The 16,031-nt window shown below is 39.2% G+C and overlaps 1 protein-coding gene across 2 annotated transcripts in view; it reads right to left on the reverse strand.

Moving 5' to 3' along the window:
• Positions 1 to 16,031, reverse strand: part of RXFP1 (relaxin family peptide receptor 1) — a 127,781-nt gene that overhangs the window by 40,691 nt on the left and 71,059 nt on the right. The window contains exons 5-9 of one of the 2 annotated variants that reach the window (XM_070769195.1): positions 14,372 to 14,443; positions 11,364 to 11,435; positions 6,408 to 6,479; positions 6,247 to 6,318; positions 5,141 to 5,215 (exon numbers count right to left, since the gene is read on the reverse strand). In XM_070769195.1, the coding sequence (XP_070625296.1) occupies positions 5,141 to 5,215; positions 6,247 to 6,318; positions 6,408 to 6,479; positions 11,364 to 11,435; positions 14,372 to 14,443 (363 nt within the window). The remainder of the gene's footprint in view (positions 1 to 5,140; positions 5,216 to 6,246; positions 6,319 to 6,407; positions 6,480 to 11,363; positions 11,436 to 14,371; positions 14,444 to 16,031) is intronic. The other variant, XM_070769197.1, reaches the window with a different exon arrangement.

Genomic DNA, 16,031 nt, shown 5'->3' on the forward strand with positions numbered 1-16,031 from the left:
ATTTTAATTTCCTTGTTTGGTAGCTGTAACATCTGAGTTATCTCTAGGTCTGGTTCTGTTGATTGCTTTATAATGTGACAAGGATTATTCTTCTTGCTCTTTTTGAGGACTGGACTTTCTCAGCATTGCTGTTAATCATGACCCAGAAGCCCCAGCCCACTTTGTAACAGTACAGGATCCTGGGCTGGAGAGGCTTATCTGTCCATGTTGCTGGAGTAGAGAGCTTTGGCTTCTACCACCCTTTTGGGTTCCCAAGTGGCTCAGTGGTGAAGAACTTGCCTGCCAATGCAGAAGCTGCAAGAACTATGGGTTTGATCCCTGGTTTTGGAAGATCCCCTGGAGGAAGAAATGGCAACTCAGTCTAGTATTCTTGCCCGGGAAATTCTATGAAGAGAGGAGCCTGGCAGATTATAGTCCATGGGGTCGCAGAATTGGACATGACTGAGCACACACACACACACACTGGTATCATAAAGCTTTTGCTTCCTAAGAAGGAAGTGTCTCAGGAAGAAGGAGGGGTTTGTGCCTGTGGGCCACCAAAGAAGACTGTCTAGTTTCTTTAATCACCCCTAGCCTTGCTGTGAGTTGGTGGAGACCAGAGGAAAAGAGCCTGTTAGGAGTAGCTGACTCCCCTAAATCTGGGGTTCACAGCTATTCCAGAGGGTTACACTATCCCACACTTAACCTTTACAGGTTTATTACAGTTTTAGCAGTTTTCTTTGTACCTGCTTTATGACCATCAACTCTTCACCTTGTGCTTCTGCTAAAGGCAAAATACTGTAGGTGTCCTATCTCTCCTGGTCATGCCTTAGAATTCAGTGTACTTGCTTGCCTTATGACTGTAGCTCTCTGATGGGCTTGAGAAAATTATGATTGTGTAGATTGTAAAGTTCTTTCTCATTGGTAGAGAGGGAGCAATATTGTCTTGGGGCTTTCTATACCTTCAGTACAGCATTGTTGGAGTGGAATTGTAATATACACTATTTTCTTTATATATATATTTATAATATATAACAAGTATATATAATATATGTATATTTTATTTATACTTCATATTATGATCTTGAAATTGCACCATGTTGATGGAAGCAGGGCGGGTGTATTCATCTTTACTGTACCTGTGTTTGTACATCACATCTTAATTGCCTGTCCTTTCCATGGCTTCCAGGACCTTGCTCCATAATGCATCCTCACTGGTTTTTATATTTTCAAATTCTTTATTTTAGCTTCTTTTCTCTATATATAAATTTGCTTAGTCTCATCCAAAAATGAAAGTTTACTTTACTCTCGGGATCATCATTTCAACTTTGGCTACTGCCCCAGCTGTTCGTATGCTTATTTACTACTTATTTTTCTTCCTTTTTGAATTTCACATATTTTATTGTGGTGTTTATAGGTTTTTTAAAATTGCTTTGAAAGAGCTATTGGGTTTGGCCAACCCCGGGTGACACATGGGTAAAGAAACCACTTGCCAATGCAGGGGATGCAGGAGACGCAGGTTCTATCCCTGGGTCAGGAAGATCCCCTGGAGTAGGTGATGGTAACCCACTCCAGTTGTCTTGCCTAGGAAATCTCATGGACAGAGGAGCCTTGTGAGCTACAGTCCATGAAGTTGCAAAGAGTTGGACATGACTGAGCTACTGAGTATGCACGCACATATTAAAGGTTTTAGTCTGCTGTCTGTCGTATATCTTACAGGTATATTCTCCTAGGCTGTCATGTCTCTTTTTATTTTATTTATATTTTTCTATGTTTGCTAGCACATCCAACAGATTTTCTAGTTTATACTTTGCTAAATGAAAGTTCATATGCAAGGTAAAGTCATTATAATTAATTTTAAAATGAATACTTATAAAGCAAAAATTATTACTAGCATTAAAATTGGGATAGTATTCACTATCAGGAATGCATGTGGAGTGAGTTGTTTGGATAGTTAAAATTTAAAGATTATAATTTTTATAAAGATTATAACTTTATAAAGAAATTTTAAAAGTCTACCTCCTTAGTGATAAATCCTAATTGTTTTATTTTTATCTGAAATGTAAATTTTCCTACCTTTTTAAAATCAAAGCAAAGTTTTATTATTGTATGAGTGTCCCACATTTGCTTCTGTTTTCAACCAATGCATGGACTTTTAATTGCTAATTTATTCATGTAAATATTGCTCAATTTTACTTAATTATTAAGTTAGGATTACTGAGTATGTTATAACAGTTAATGAATTCTTTTGAACCCAAATTTAATCACCACAAATGATATTGCATTTAATTTGCCCTTTCCTTTGTCATTAGTGAGGGCACTATACTGTCATACCCAGATGCCCTCTGGACTTAGTAAGTAACGATTTAGGAGATGTTTCTCTTTTCCTAGATGGTTCCAAACTAGTGTGTTTTGAATGACAGGATCTGCTTTTTACAGCATTTCTTGCTGCTGCTTTGTTATTAGGTTGATAGTTGTTACTTCTCACTAAAACCAACCTTACTAACTTCCCCTCCTACTTTCAAGCTGGCACTTCTAGTCTGCTGTGAGCTTAAAACTCCAACAACCAAACTTTTGGGAATCTCCTATAAAACAAAAGACAGAGGGAATTTTCATATGACACAGTGCATGCAATTTATGGATCAAATTTTGAAGAGATATTTTGGATTCACTTCTTCATTTTTTTACCTGTCTCTTAGCCACATTTACTGGATAATTGAATTTTGCATAGGTGGGCTGATGCTAAGTACCACCAACAAAGCTACGGTGTGAAAAATTCCATGGAACATATTCTGTGATGAGGCTTCAAAAATAAATTCTAAATATCATATTCTTGTTACACAGAATTTAGAGATGGAACTAAAGTCACTTAGTCTGTCTATACCAAATGAATGGGTGAATAGATTGACAAAGAAAAGAGGTGATGTTATACAATGTCACAACATCCCTTCTGTCTTCTTCCTGCCTCCAAAGTATTTTGTTTTTTTGGAGATATTTTATTTTAGTAAGAGTTTCCATCCAGTATCACAGTAATCCAAGTCTATGTCCCAACCACTAATGCCAATGAAGCTGAATGGTTCTGTGGAGACCTACAAGACCTTCTAGAACTAACACCAAAAAAAGATGTCCTTTTCCTCACAGGGGACTCGAATGCAAAAGTAGGAAGTCAAGAGATACCTAGAGTAACAGGCAAGCTTGGCCTTGAGGTAGAAAATGAAGCAGAACAAAGGCTAGGGAAAATTCGTAAAGAGATGGGAATACCAGACCACCTGACCTGTCTCCTGAGAAATCTGTATGTAGGTCAAGAAGCAACAGTTAGAACCAGACATGGAACAACAGGCTGTTTCCAAATTGAGAAAGGGATATGTCAAGGCTGTATATTGAATACTTGCTTATTTAACTTATATGCAGAGTACATCATATGAAATGCTGGACTGGATGAAGCACAAGCTGGAATCAGGATTTCTGGGAGAAATATCAATAATCTCAGATATGCAGATGACACCACCCTTATGGCAGAAAGTGAAGAGGAACTAAAGAGCGTCTTGATGAAGGTGAAAGAGGAGAGTGAAAAAGCTGGCTTAAGACTCAACATTCAGAAAATGAAGATCATGGCATCCATTCCCATCCCTTCATGGCAAATAGATGGGGAAACAATGGAAACAGTAACAGACTTTATTTTCTTGGGCTCCAAAATCACTGCAGATGGTGACTGCAGCCAAGAAATTAAAAGACACTTGCTCCTTGGAAGAAAAGCCATGACCAACCCAGACAGCATATTAAAAAGCAGGGACATTACTTTACCAACAACGGTCCATCTAGTCAAAGCTATGGTTTTTCCAGTAGTCATGTATGGATGTGAGAGTTGGACCATGAAGAAAGCTGAATGGGAAGAATTGATGCTTTTGAACTGTGATTTTGGAGAAGACTCTTGAGAGTCCCTTGGACAGTAAGGAGATGAAACCAGTCAATCCTACAGGAAATCAGTCCTAAATATTCATTGGAAGGACTAATGCTGAAGCTGAAACTCCAATCCTTTGGGCACCTAATGCAAAGAACTGACTGATTAGAAAAGACCCAAATGCTGGGAAAGATTGAAGGTGTGAGGAGAAAGGGATGACAGAGAACAAAATGGTTGGATGGCACTGTGACTTGATGGACATGAGTTTGAGCAAGCTCTAGGAGATGGTGATGGACAGGAAGCCTGGCTTGCTGCAGTCCATGGGGTCACATAGAGTTGGATGTGACTGAGCTACCAAAGTGAATTAAGCTTAGAGGAGTTAGTTTAGATAATAGGAATGTTTAATAAAATCATGCTAAAATTTTTGAGGAATTGTGACACAATATTGACAAGTTCCATTTGAGAAAAACCTGATATCCAAAATGAACTAGGCAAAAATAGAAAAGTTAGTTGTCTTCTGTAAGAAGAGATATAGGGAACCCGCCTATACTGTTGGTAGGAATGTAAATTGGTACAGCCTCTATGGAGAGCAGCATGGAGTTTCCTTAACAAATTAAAAATAGAGCTACCATATAATAGAGCAACACCATTCCTGGGCATATATCTGCAGAAACTCTAATTTGAAAAGGTACATGCACCCCAATATTCACAGCAGCGCTATTTACAATAGCCAAGACATGGAAGCAACATAAATGTCCATCAACAGAGTAATGGATAAAGAATATGTGGTTACTCAGCCACAAAAAGAAAGAATAATGCCATTTGCAGCAACTTGGATGGACCTGGAGATTATCATACTAAGTGAAGTAAATCAGACAGAAATACAAATATCATATGATATCGCTTATGTGTGGAGTCTAAAGTATGATATAAATGAACTTATTTACAAAACAGAAATAGACTTACAGACATAGAAAACAAACTAATGGTCACCACAGAAGAAAGGGGGGAAGGAAGGGATAAATTAGTTGCTTGGCATTAACAGATGCATGGTACTATATATAAAATAGATAACCAACAAGGACCTACTGTATAGCACAGGGAACTATACTCAATATCTTGTAATAACCTATAATTCTTTTCCATTATACACATACATATATATAACTAAATTACTTTGCTGTACTCCTGAAACTAACAGAACATTTTAAATCAACTATATTTCAATAAAAATTAAAAAAGAAAAATACAGCAACTTACAGCCAGTGCAGTCTGGGCATGTGCTGACAAAGAGATTTGTCAGGCAAGCGGGTAAGGACGTTATTCATCAGTACTCTGAAAAAGAGGATCAGAAAGGTGTCGCATTTTTCTGTTTCTTTTTTCAACCGAAGTCAAACATGAGTTTATCATTATTCTCATGAAGTAGAGAACATCTAATAAGTTAGGTACATTCTTATTCTAATTTTTTGGTAAGTCTTGTTATATTTAAGTGCTTGTTCGTAATAAAATTAGACAAGTGATAGTTGTCATATGGAAGAAGCAGTGACACCAGCAGACTGAAGAAAACACCTGTACCCTTCAATTGTGGGTGGTGATTTCAAATGAACGTTATTTTTCTTTACCAAGATTAATATACTAAGTCCCTTACATATGAATGAGTTCCATTCCAAGAGCATGTTCTTTAAGTCCAATTTGTTCGTAAGTCCAACAAAGTTAGCCTAGGCGCCCAACAAACACAATCAGCTGTATAGTACTGTACTGTAATAGGTTTATGATACTTTTCAAATGAATAATACATAACAAACACAAAAGATAAAGAAAACATTTTTGATCTTATAGTGTAATATCTTGAAAAGTATAGTAGTGTGGTACTACAGCTGGCATACAGAGGCTGGCACTGAGTGAACAGGGAAGATGAGCTACTGACTGGAGGACGGAAAGAAGGTGGGAGATGGTAGAGCTGAAGGATCATCAGCAACAGGAAATGGAAGACAAGCTGCAATGTCACTCATGTCTGATGTTGATGGAACACATGTTCACATCTTTAAAAGTTCACAGCTTGAAGGTTTGCATGTAGGGGACTTACTGTAAAGCATAGTACTGGTGTGCCTAAGAATATTGGAATGAAACATGACTGTGAGGCTGTGTTCAGTTTCGATGGGCTGACATTCTAGAAGACAGAAGATCTTATAAAATTGTTACGACTACAGAATAGCCTCGTAGAATAGGACTAGGAAATGGTTTTTAGTTGGAAAGGTCTTTTTCGGGTTCTAATTCCAAATAAAATGCTATTAAACTCAAAGTGATCATTTTTATTCATGTGTTTTCCTTCAACTGAAATATTTGCTTAAATTTTTAGTACTTACAGGAGAATAAGAGAATTTAGTCCATAAAATGTTAGTGGGGAAATTCGATTGAGGTGATTATCTTCAATTATCCTGCCAGCCAGGAGAAAAAATGGATTCATTTTATATATTTTTTCAACATAAAGACAAATACCATAATATGCCACAGAAATGAAACATACAGCCATTCTAGTCTGTGGAGATCTTCAAAAACACCCGGCTTCAAGAGGGTTATTCTGTTATGACTGAGATACCTGAAAAAAGAGAAATGACAGTAAATTGGTTATCTTCTTGATATCTTACAATGAGGAAAGGAAGAACAATAGTCATTCATCTTAAAGTTTCTTATATGCTGTTCTCATCAGGCCATTTTCCTGCCTTTGGAACTCTTAATGTTCTTTATCATTTACCTTTCCATATCCAGTTTTTAATTTCTCAATTATCAATCAACCATCAACCAGTCAGTCAGTCACTCTATCTATTCATCTATTCATCAGATTGTTTTGACAGTGTGCTGCTGCTGCTGAGTCACATCAGTTGTGTCCGACTCTGTGCGACCCCATAGACGGCAGCCCACCAGGCTCCCCCGTCCCTGGGATTCTCCAGGCAAGAACACTGGAGTGGGTTGCCATTTCCTTCTCAGTGCATGAAAGTGAAAAGTGAGAGTGAAGTCGCTCAGTCGTGTCTGACTCTTCGCGACTCCATGGACTGCAGCCTACCAGGCTCCTCCATCCATGGGATTTCCCAGGCAAGAGTACTGGAGTGGGGTGCCATTGTGCTAGGTCTCTAATCCCTTTCTTTGAGGAAGATGACATCTGAGCAGGTAAATAGTATAGCAGCGGAGGGAAAGAGCTAGAACATACAGTTACTCTGACTTTCCAGCAGAGAAGATGCTGAATGCTGTTTGGGGCTGTGGAGTTTGGAGGGGAGAGCAGACAGTGAGCCCTAATGGAAAGAGGCTCAACTGAGAAGAGATTTGGATGAGGGTGTGTCATCCATAAAGCAAAGCATGGGTGGGAGTGAGTCCCAGAGAGAGGAAATGACTTATGCAAAGGCAAGAGGTGTGAGGGTGACAAGTTGAAGGGTCACTGTGAAGAGGCTGAAAGGGGACACAGGAGAGGGGGGACACACGCCCTGGGGCAGGCAGGGACCTGCTCTGGAGAAAAGACACTGAGCACCTTATGGGGAGTCTGACCCCCTGTACTCTGAGGAGACTTGATTTCTCACTCTTCTGCAGAGTAGATGCTCTCTTTCTTCTGTTATACTGATTGCTTATGCGTTTTTCTTTTTCTTCCAAGAGCAAACACCAGCTTTTAATAACTTTCAAAATCACCTCGTGTATAAGTGGAATCAAGCTAGAATAGTCAATTCGTAGAGTCAGAAAGTATACTGGTAGATGCCAAGGGCCAGGGGTGAGGGGTGGGGAGGGGAATGGGGAGGTAGTGTTTAATGGGGCCAGGGTCTCAGTTTAGGAAGGTGAAAAATTAGGGATATGGATGGTGCTGAGAATGCACAACAATGTGAATGTATTTAGTGCCACTGAACTGTACAATTAAATATGATTAAATTGTTTTATATTTTGTAACTTTAACCTCAATATAAAAAACATTTTAAAAAATCACCTCTCTTCTTTTATAGAGGCCTTAGAGTCTTTGTGTAGTTTCTTTTTCCCTGAAGAAAACTTTTGGACACACACACACAGACACACATAACCCAACAGAATAAATAATGGGATAAATAAAGGGAAATAGTTGCAAAAATCTAATTCCATTTAACTAATCAATCTAATTTAATAAAATTAGTTTAATCTAATTCTATTTAACTTTGTCCTTTTGATTTAGGAAAGTGGAGGTGAAACTCTCAAAATACCTAAGGTTGCCAGTGGTAGCAAGAGTCCAGGACTGAAATGTATGCAAAATTCCTCTCCTTCTATTTTGGCTTAAAATGGCAGAGAAACTGTCTTACATGTTTATTTCTGTATCAATTTCTCTGGCTCAGCAATTCTGCTCTGAATTGCTGTCAGACAGTTTGGTTCCTAGCTCTGCCACTTAACAGTGTGACCTGAAGCAAATGACTTCTGAAATCTCCAGTTTCCCCAGTTCTGAAGTGGAAATAACATCAGAACCTAATTCACGGGGTTGTTGAGCATTTGAGGCCAGGCGTGTCAGAAGCGCTTGGCACATATTATCATGACGATGTCTCTGTTCAACTTCCCACATCAATTTCTTGCCTCCTCTTTTCCCCACTGCCTGTGATTCCTATGCAAGTGTTCATTCAGTCCCATTTCTACTGATGCGTGGACCACATTGATTTCTCTCTTCACTCTGACAAATTGGGCAGTTGCGTGTGATGTGTTGTTAGTCACTCAGCGGTCTCCGACTCTTTGTTACCCCCATGGACTGTAGCCCTCCAGGCTCCTCTGTCCTTGGAGTTCTCCAGGTAATGATACTGGAGTGGGTAGCCATTCCCTCCTCCAGGGTCTCTTACCAACCCAGACTTCCTGCGTCTCCTTCACTGTAGGCAGATTCATCGTCTGAGCCACCAGGAAAACCCAATTCCACTTCTACTCATATGTGGACCACACTGATTTCTCTTCTTTTCTCCACTCTGACAGATCAGGGAGCTGATATCCTATGAAATCTCTCCTGCCAAGAATTTCCTTTCCTCTCTCCACCCCGCAGATCTGACTTTAGCTTGGGGGTAGCAATGGGATAAGACCCCCACACTCTAGCCACTTCTTCCCTTCCCTTGCAAGCCTGGAGCCCCAGTTGGGCTCGGGAAGATGGAAAGCATCTCAGAGGCTCCCTTAAGAGTCACTGGAAGTCCCCCAAGTAAAGGTATTTGATCCATCCCCACCCCCAAAGCCCTGTGCTGTCTGTTTCACCCAGTCCTCTTCAGTTTTCAGTCTTCATCCACTGCTCTGGACCTGAAATGATAACCGCTTTCAGACAACCATCATAGCAGCTGTGGTTTGAGCAGGTTTAAGTCCTAAGAAAGTAAATCCCTCACCATATCTCTAACTATGATATATATGTGGGCATTGTTTCCCCAACATAGACTGTAAGCTTCTGGAAAGCAAGGGGGTGCCTCTCCCCAGAGGAAGCACATGGTTCTCCCTGAAATACGAGAGTGTAATGTGCTAGAAGGCAGCAGGTCTGACTTCTCTTTCTCTGTACCGCCCTCTAGAATGTCTAGCTGAAGAACTTGCACACTCTGAGGGATAATGAATATCTATGGATGAGTGACGAGCAGAATCTGATGGTGATCCATGAAAACCCAGGACCGTGTGACATTTTTATATGCAGACAATATTCTAGTGGCAGGAAAAAACCAAGGAGTGGATGGAAGACACTTCTGCATTTACTCTCCAGTTTCTACTATCTTTCAAGAGCCCCTTGTATATTCATTGAACATTATACCAAGCAGATATGTTTAAAAGTTTTGAATAGATTTGTGAGAGATTGTAAAGAAAGGTAGTCAGAAATATGATAAGGATGAGTCCAATCCTGACTTCGGGTAATTTGCTATGACATGAAAGAGCAGGGGACAGAAGGGACGAGGACACGGCTACAGGGGTTACTGTTAAGACTTTGGAACTCCAGTGACTTTCTTCCACTTTGTTACTAAGTGATTGGGTGGCCTTCTTGACTCAAACCCAAACTCTGATACCACCAGTGAGCAATCTGACCAAAGTTTCTTGAGCTAAGGATTAAAAAATGGGATAGAATAGAAAGCAAGGGGCCAGGAATAGAAATACAAAAAACTTTTATTTATGTGATTTTGGGTCATAAATCCCTTCAATAACTCCTGGGAGTCAGCTGCTTGGTAGAATGCAATGAAATGGAACTCTGAGAATGACTATTTTAAAAAACTTTGCTCTTAACTACAATGAGATACCATTTCACAGCCATAAGGATGGCTGTCATTAAAAACTACACAGCACAAAACAACAACAAAATCCCAGAAAATAGCAAGAGTTGATGAGGATGTAGAAGAATTGGAACCTGTGCATTGCTGATGAGAATGTAAAATGGTGCAGATGCTGTGGAAAACAGTAAGGTGAATCCTCAGAAAATCAAATGTAGAATTGCCATATAATCCAGCAATTCCAGTTCTGGGCATTCACCCAAGAGAATGGAATCAAGGGCTCAAAGAAATATTTGTACATCAATGTTCATAGCAACATTATTTACAATGGCTGAAAGGTGGAAATGACCTCAGTGTCTGTCTATCTAAGTCAATAAATAAAAAATGTGATACACAGAGTGGAATATTATTCAGTCTTACTATAGTTACATTCAGGAATGAAATTGTGATATATATTACATGGATGAATCTTGAAGGCATAATGCTAAGACTAAGATGTTATGAAATAAGCCTGACACAAAAGGGAAAATATTACCTGTTTCTACTTCTGTGAGGTCCCTAGAGTAGTCAGATTCGTAGGGACAGAATGTTCAATGGTATTTGCAAGAGGCTGGAAGAGAGGCTTGGGGAGTTAGAGTTTAATGGATGTGGAGTCTTAGTTGGGAGGATGAAAAGTTCTGGAGATGGATAGTTGAATAGTGTGAATGTACTGAATACCACTGAACTATATCCTTAGAAATGACTCAAATGGCAACTGTGCTATATGTATTTTACCATAGTATTTTTTTTAAACTTTGTTCTTTCAAACTTATCATGCTTTATATATTTGTACAAGGAGAATTAGTGAGAAAAGCACAACTTTGGGTTTTCTCCTTCATAAATTTTAGCCATGAGTAGGTTTTCTCAGGTTGATAAAGGTCATTCAGTCCTCATTCTCATCACTATGGCTAATGCATATTGTGTGCCTAATTCTTCTGATTTTTCTCATTCATTCCTCTCAACAACCCTGAGGTAGGTACTGTTGTAGTTTTCACTTTTACGGTAGAGGGAGTTGATGCTTAGAAAGGAAAATCAGTCCTCAAGTTCACACACCCAGTGAGTTGGTGCAGCATGTGTGACTCAAGGTCCCACGCCTTTGGCCCCAGTGTGGAGATGCCTGCTGTCTGCACATGCCCTGAACGCCATCATGGGTGGCAGGGCAATATGCAGTGGGATGGGTCGGGTCCACAGGCCACCACGGAATGGGAAGACTAATTGGCCCTGGTACTTACAGTTTAGTAAGACTGTACAGTCCTCGGAAAGCATAGACAGATACGGATCTAATCTTATTGTTTTGCAGGCACCTGTGAAAATGATTATTAAAGGGAAAACATGAGGAAAAGGAGTTTCAGTTTTGCAAGAATGAAAAGAATTTTGTAGATGGATGGTGGTGATGGTGGTGCAAAAATGCGGGCATGTTTAATGCCTCTGAATGTACACTTAAAAATGGTGAAGATGGTACATTTTATGTCCTGTGTATTTTACCACAACATCTTGTAATTACCTATAATGGAAGAGAATGTAAAAAAAAGAATACCTATGTTTATATATATGTATAATTGAATCATTTTGCTGTACATCTGAAACTAACACAACATTGTACTATACTTCAATAATTTTTTTTTGAAAAAAATAAAAAAGAGGAAATGTCAAGAATTCTTTAAAATTAAAAAAGATAAACAGGACAAAATAGTGAAGCTGGATATATGTAATTTTCTTTCTTGATTAAGTTCATAAATTACTGGGCTGGTTTTTATTTAGAGCTTCTAGTTATAAATTTAGACTTATGATGCCTAAAATTTAACATTTGAATTTTCAGTGAGCGAAACTTCAATTTTAGGGCCTAGCAAGGTACTTAAACTAATCAAAGAGGCCTAGAAGCCTTTTTAACATTCTGATATTTCCTGATGTAATTCTATAAACTTGATACTATTCAGCACAGCCCTGGTAGCACTACAAGGCTATGACATTACTAAGACCCCAAACCATATGCCATGTTCATCACAGATTGGCCAAGCAAGTCAACTTGGATTGTATTTATTTGACACCCAAGTTTTGCTCCAAAAAGTGTTTGAGAAAATGTATCAAATATACATACCACAGAAGAGAAAAACAGAAATACAAAAAGTCAGGTCTAGAAGACTATAAATGAGCTTGGAAGGCCAAGCAAGGATGCTGGCTGCAGAGTTCACTGAGGTCATGCTGAAGGTGGGGCCTGGAATTAACAGGAGGTCAGAGGAAACAGAACCTGGAGCACAAGCCCTTGCATTCCATGTACCCAGTTAAGCTCCACACATTCATAAGCACTGGCCCCAGGTTGTAGCAAGGAGGAAGTAAGGATTTTAAGCCTGACTTCTTTCCTTCTTCTGATGCGAGTCACCATTGTCCTGGTGTGAGTGCGTGCTAAGTCGCTTCAGTTGAGTCTGACTCCTTGCAACCCAATGGACTGTAGCCCACCAGGCTCCTCTGTCCACGGGATTCTCCAGGCAAGAATACTGGAGTGGGTTGCCATGTTCTCGTACAGGGGATCTTCCCGACCCAGGGATTGCACCTATGTCTCTCACGTCTCTTGCATTGACAGACTGGGTTCATTACCATTAGTGCTGCCTGGGAAGCCATATATTGCCTGGAGGTGGAATCAAAGGATATCTCTAGCCACCAATTACAACTTTTTTGGTAATTAGGCTATTTTGATCTATTACTTGGAACAAATTGGTTGTTCAAGAATTAAAGTTCATTGTATAACAATGCCAACATACTGAAATTAGAGTTGAAGTCAATGGCACCCCACTCCAGTACTCTTGCCTGGAAAATCCCATGGACGGACGAGCCTGGTAGGCTGCAGTCCATGGGGTCGCTAAGAGTAGGACACGACTGAGCGACTTCACTTTCACTTTTCACTTTCATGCATTGGAGGAGGAAATGGCAACCCACTCCAGTGTTCTTGCCTGGAGAATCCCAGGGACCGCGGGGCCTGGTGGGCTGCTGTCTATGGGGTCGCACAGAGTCGGACACGACTGAAGCGACTCAGCAGCAGTAGCAGCCTGACTCCTTTTAAACCATGTGAACACAAGGTGGTGCTACAGATCGGGAAAATTCTTCCTACTCCAGAGATCAGGAAACAGGAAGAAAGTGTCCTCTTGAAATTTGTGTATCAGGCTTAAACTTGAAAACCTCTTCTCTCTTGATTGATTAATATCTAGAATATACTTCTGAAAAGTCTTTTATTGGAATTCAGTTTTCAGATGTGAAAACTTTTTCTTCAGATAATCTGAGCTTTGAGAATATTTCATCAAACAAAATGCATAATTTTTCTTCTGATTCTGTTCTATTTCTATTATCTTAAAGAAAAAGTACAGATAGATGATATCTATGTACCAGGGTTCTATAGTGTAAACACAAACCCAAAACCAATGCAAATGAAACCAGGAACTCTGACATGTTTTCTCCATAGTGTAATGCAGACACAGAATACTTAAACCTAGCAGTTTAAGCCTGTGACAATATGAAAATGAAACCAGGAACTCTGACATGTTTTCTCCATAGTGTAATGCAGACACAGAATACTTAAACCTAGCAGTTTAAGCCTGTGACAATATAATTCAGCCACAAAACTGACCTAAATAACAGGCGACCATCACCGGGGCCATTACAGATTTTGAGAGTACGTTGGTAATCTTAGACTGATGGGAAGCCAACATGTCAGATAAAACTCAATGAGGTAGATGTGAACTGGAATTAATTCTACAAAACAACATGCTTGGAGGTTTCAAACCACAAGAACTTGCTATCTTGTGTAGAGATTGGACTTGCAAACATACGGAAGAAAAATTTCCCTATCTAAGCATGAGGGCAGGCCTGGTAAAGAGTACTAACATCTTTCTCTATGATTGACGTTGAGGTACAGAGAGCAAAGCCTCTTGAGTGTCTTTACTTGGGGGAGGGGCAAGAGAATTGAGAGAATTCTCAATACACATTGAGAATTCAGAGTAAGAGAATTCACAGTACACATACTTTGGTTTCTTTAGGGATAGATATCTGAGAGTTTGCTAGGGTGGCTTCTAGAAGCAGTCAGAAAAACAATGTTACTTGGTAGTCTCCAGCTAACAGTTAAATACTTCCCCAAAGAGGGGTTAGACTTAAGCAGAGGTGTAGTGTTGGTCTCTGCAGAAGTGCGAAGAAACAGATATGCCAAAAAACATTAGTCAATTTAATACTAAGAATTAAAATTTTTTCTTACAGAGTCTGAAGACCATGGTACCTTTTGAAGACATTAGGAGGAAGCTTTCTTATTAAGTTCCGCCTGAGTGACCTGAAATAAATGTAAATTTTGGATTTTAAAGTTCTTTTCTTTACTTTTAATAGCAGTATGAACAATTATAAACTCTATTTACTTTAAGACTAGCTTTCAGGAAATACTTTGATTCATAATGTCACTCTTGTATTCATACCATTTAAAATTTTTTAGAAGAGATTTTTGTTTGAGAGATATCTTAATTTTATTTTAATTAATTAGTGTTTTATTAAGATACAGCTGATTTACAGTATTATATTAGTTTCAGATATACAACATAGAAATACAAAATATTTATAGATTATACTGCATTTATAGTTATTAGAAAATATTGGCTACATTCCTGTGACGTAGCTCATTTATTTTATTCACAGCAGTTTGTAGCTCTTAATCCCCATTTTACTTTGCCCCCTTCCCTCTCCCCACTGGTAACCACTAGCTTGGTTTCTATACATATGAGTCTTTTTGTTTTGTTATATTTGGTAATATGTTTTATTTTTTAGATTCCACATATAAGTGAAAACATAGAGTATTTGTCTTTTTCTGACATATTTCACTAAGCATAATACCCTTGAGGTATTATCCACTTTGTTGCTAATGGTAAATTTCATTCTTTTTTATGGTGGAGAAGTATTCCATTATATATATGTACTATATCTTCTTTATCCATTCCTCCATCAATGGACACTTAGATTGCTTCCAAGTCCAAAATAGCATTTGTCAGCACCAGGGTCTGCTTGGTAGAATGAGCTCCCAGAATGGCTGCCCCCTTGTCTATGTCCCCAGAGTGAGCTCTCGTTGCCTCCTGCCTCTTCAGGAGGTTCTCCAAGATCAGCAGGTGAGACTAATCCAGGTTCCTTTCAAATTACTGCTTCTGCCCCAGGTCCCTGAGCAGGTAAGGTTTTGCATGCACCGCTTAAGAGTGGAGTCTCTATTTCCCACTGCCCTCTGGGACTCCTGAAAGTAAGCTCTGATGGCCTTCAAAGACCAGTGTTCTTGGACCTCGTCTTCTTGGTACAGGATTCCCATATTGAGGAGCCTGATGTGTGGTTTGGGCCCCTTGGTCCCTTTAGGAGAATCTCTACAATTGCAATTGTTCTCCCATTTTTGGGTCATCCCCTGGGGTTATGGGTCTTGATTATACGAAGTTTCTGCTCCTACTTCCCTTCTTGTTGTAGTTACTTCTTTCTGACGTTCGTTGTAGACCGTCTTTCCTGGTAGGTTCCAGTCTTTTTCACAGATGGTTCTGCAGATAGTGATGGTTTTGTGGTGCCCATGAGAGGAGGTGAGCTCAGGGTCTTACCATCCTTCGGTCTTGGGAATTGCTTCTCTTCATAGTACTAATTGAACTAGGACTGTTGATTTTGAATTATTTGAAATAGTTTTCTTAAATTTAAGTTACAACATTGTAATTCTGACAAAAACTTGAAACAATAAAACTGGTAAAATAATCTTCAGTTATGTTCTTTTCTATTTTTATTTAACAAACAGAAAGCATCTCAGTTTTTGAGTGGCAATAAGGATAGTGTTTTCTTGTTTAAAGCATATTCAAGAACCTAATATTATAATCCTCAATATTTCAATTTTCACATTCCACTACCTTTGC

This window comes from Bos indicus, chromosome 17, assembly GCF_029378745.1.
Source record: "Bos indicus isolate NIAB-ARS_2022 breed Sahiwal x Tharparkar chromosome 17, NIAB-ARS_B.indTharparkar_mat_pri_1.0, whole genome shotgun sequence".
NCBI classification, from domain to species: domain Eukaryota; kingdom Metazoa; phylum Chordata; class Mammalia; order Artiodactyla; family Bovidae; genus Bos; species Bos indicus.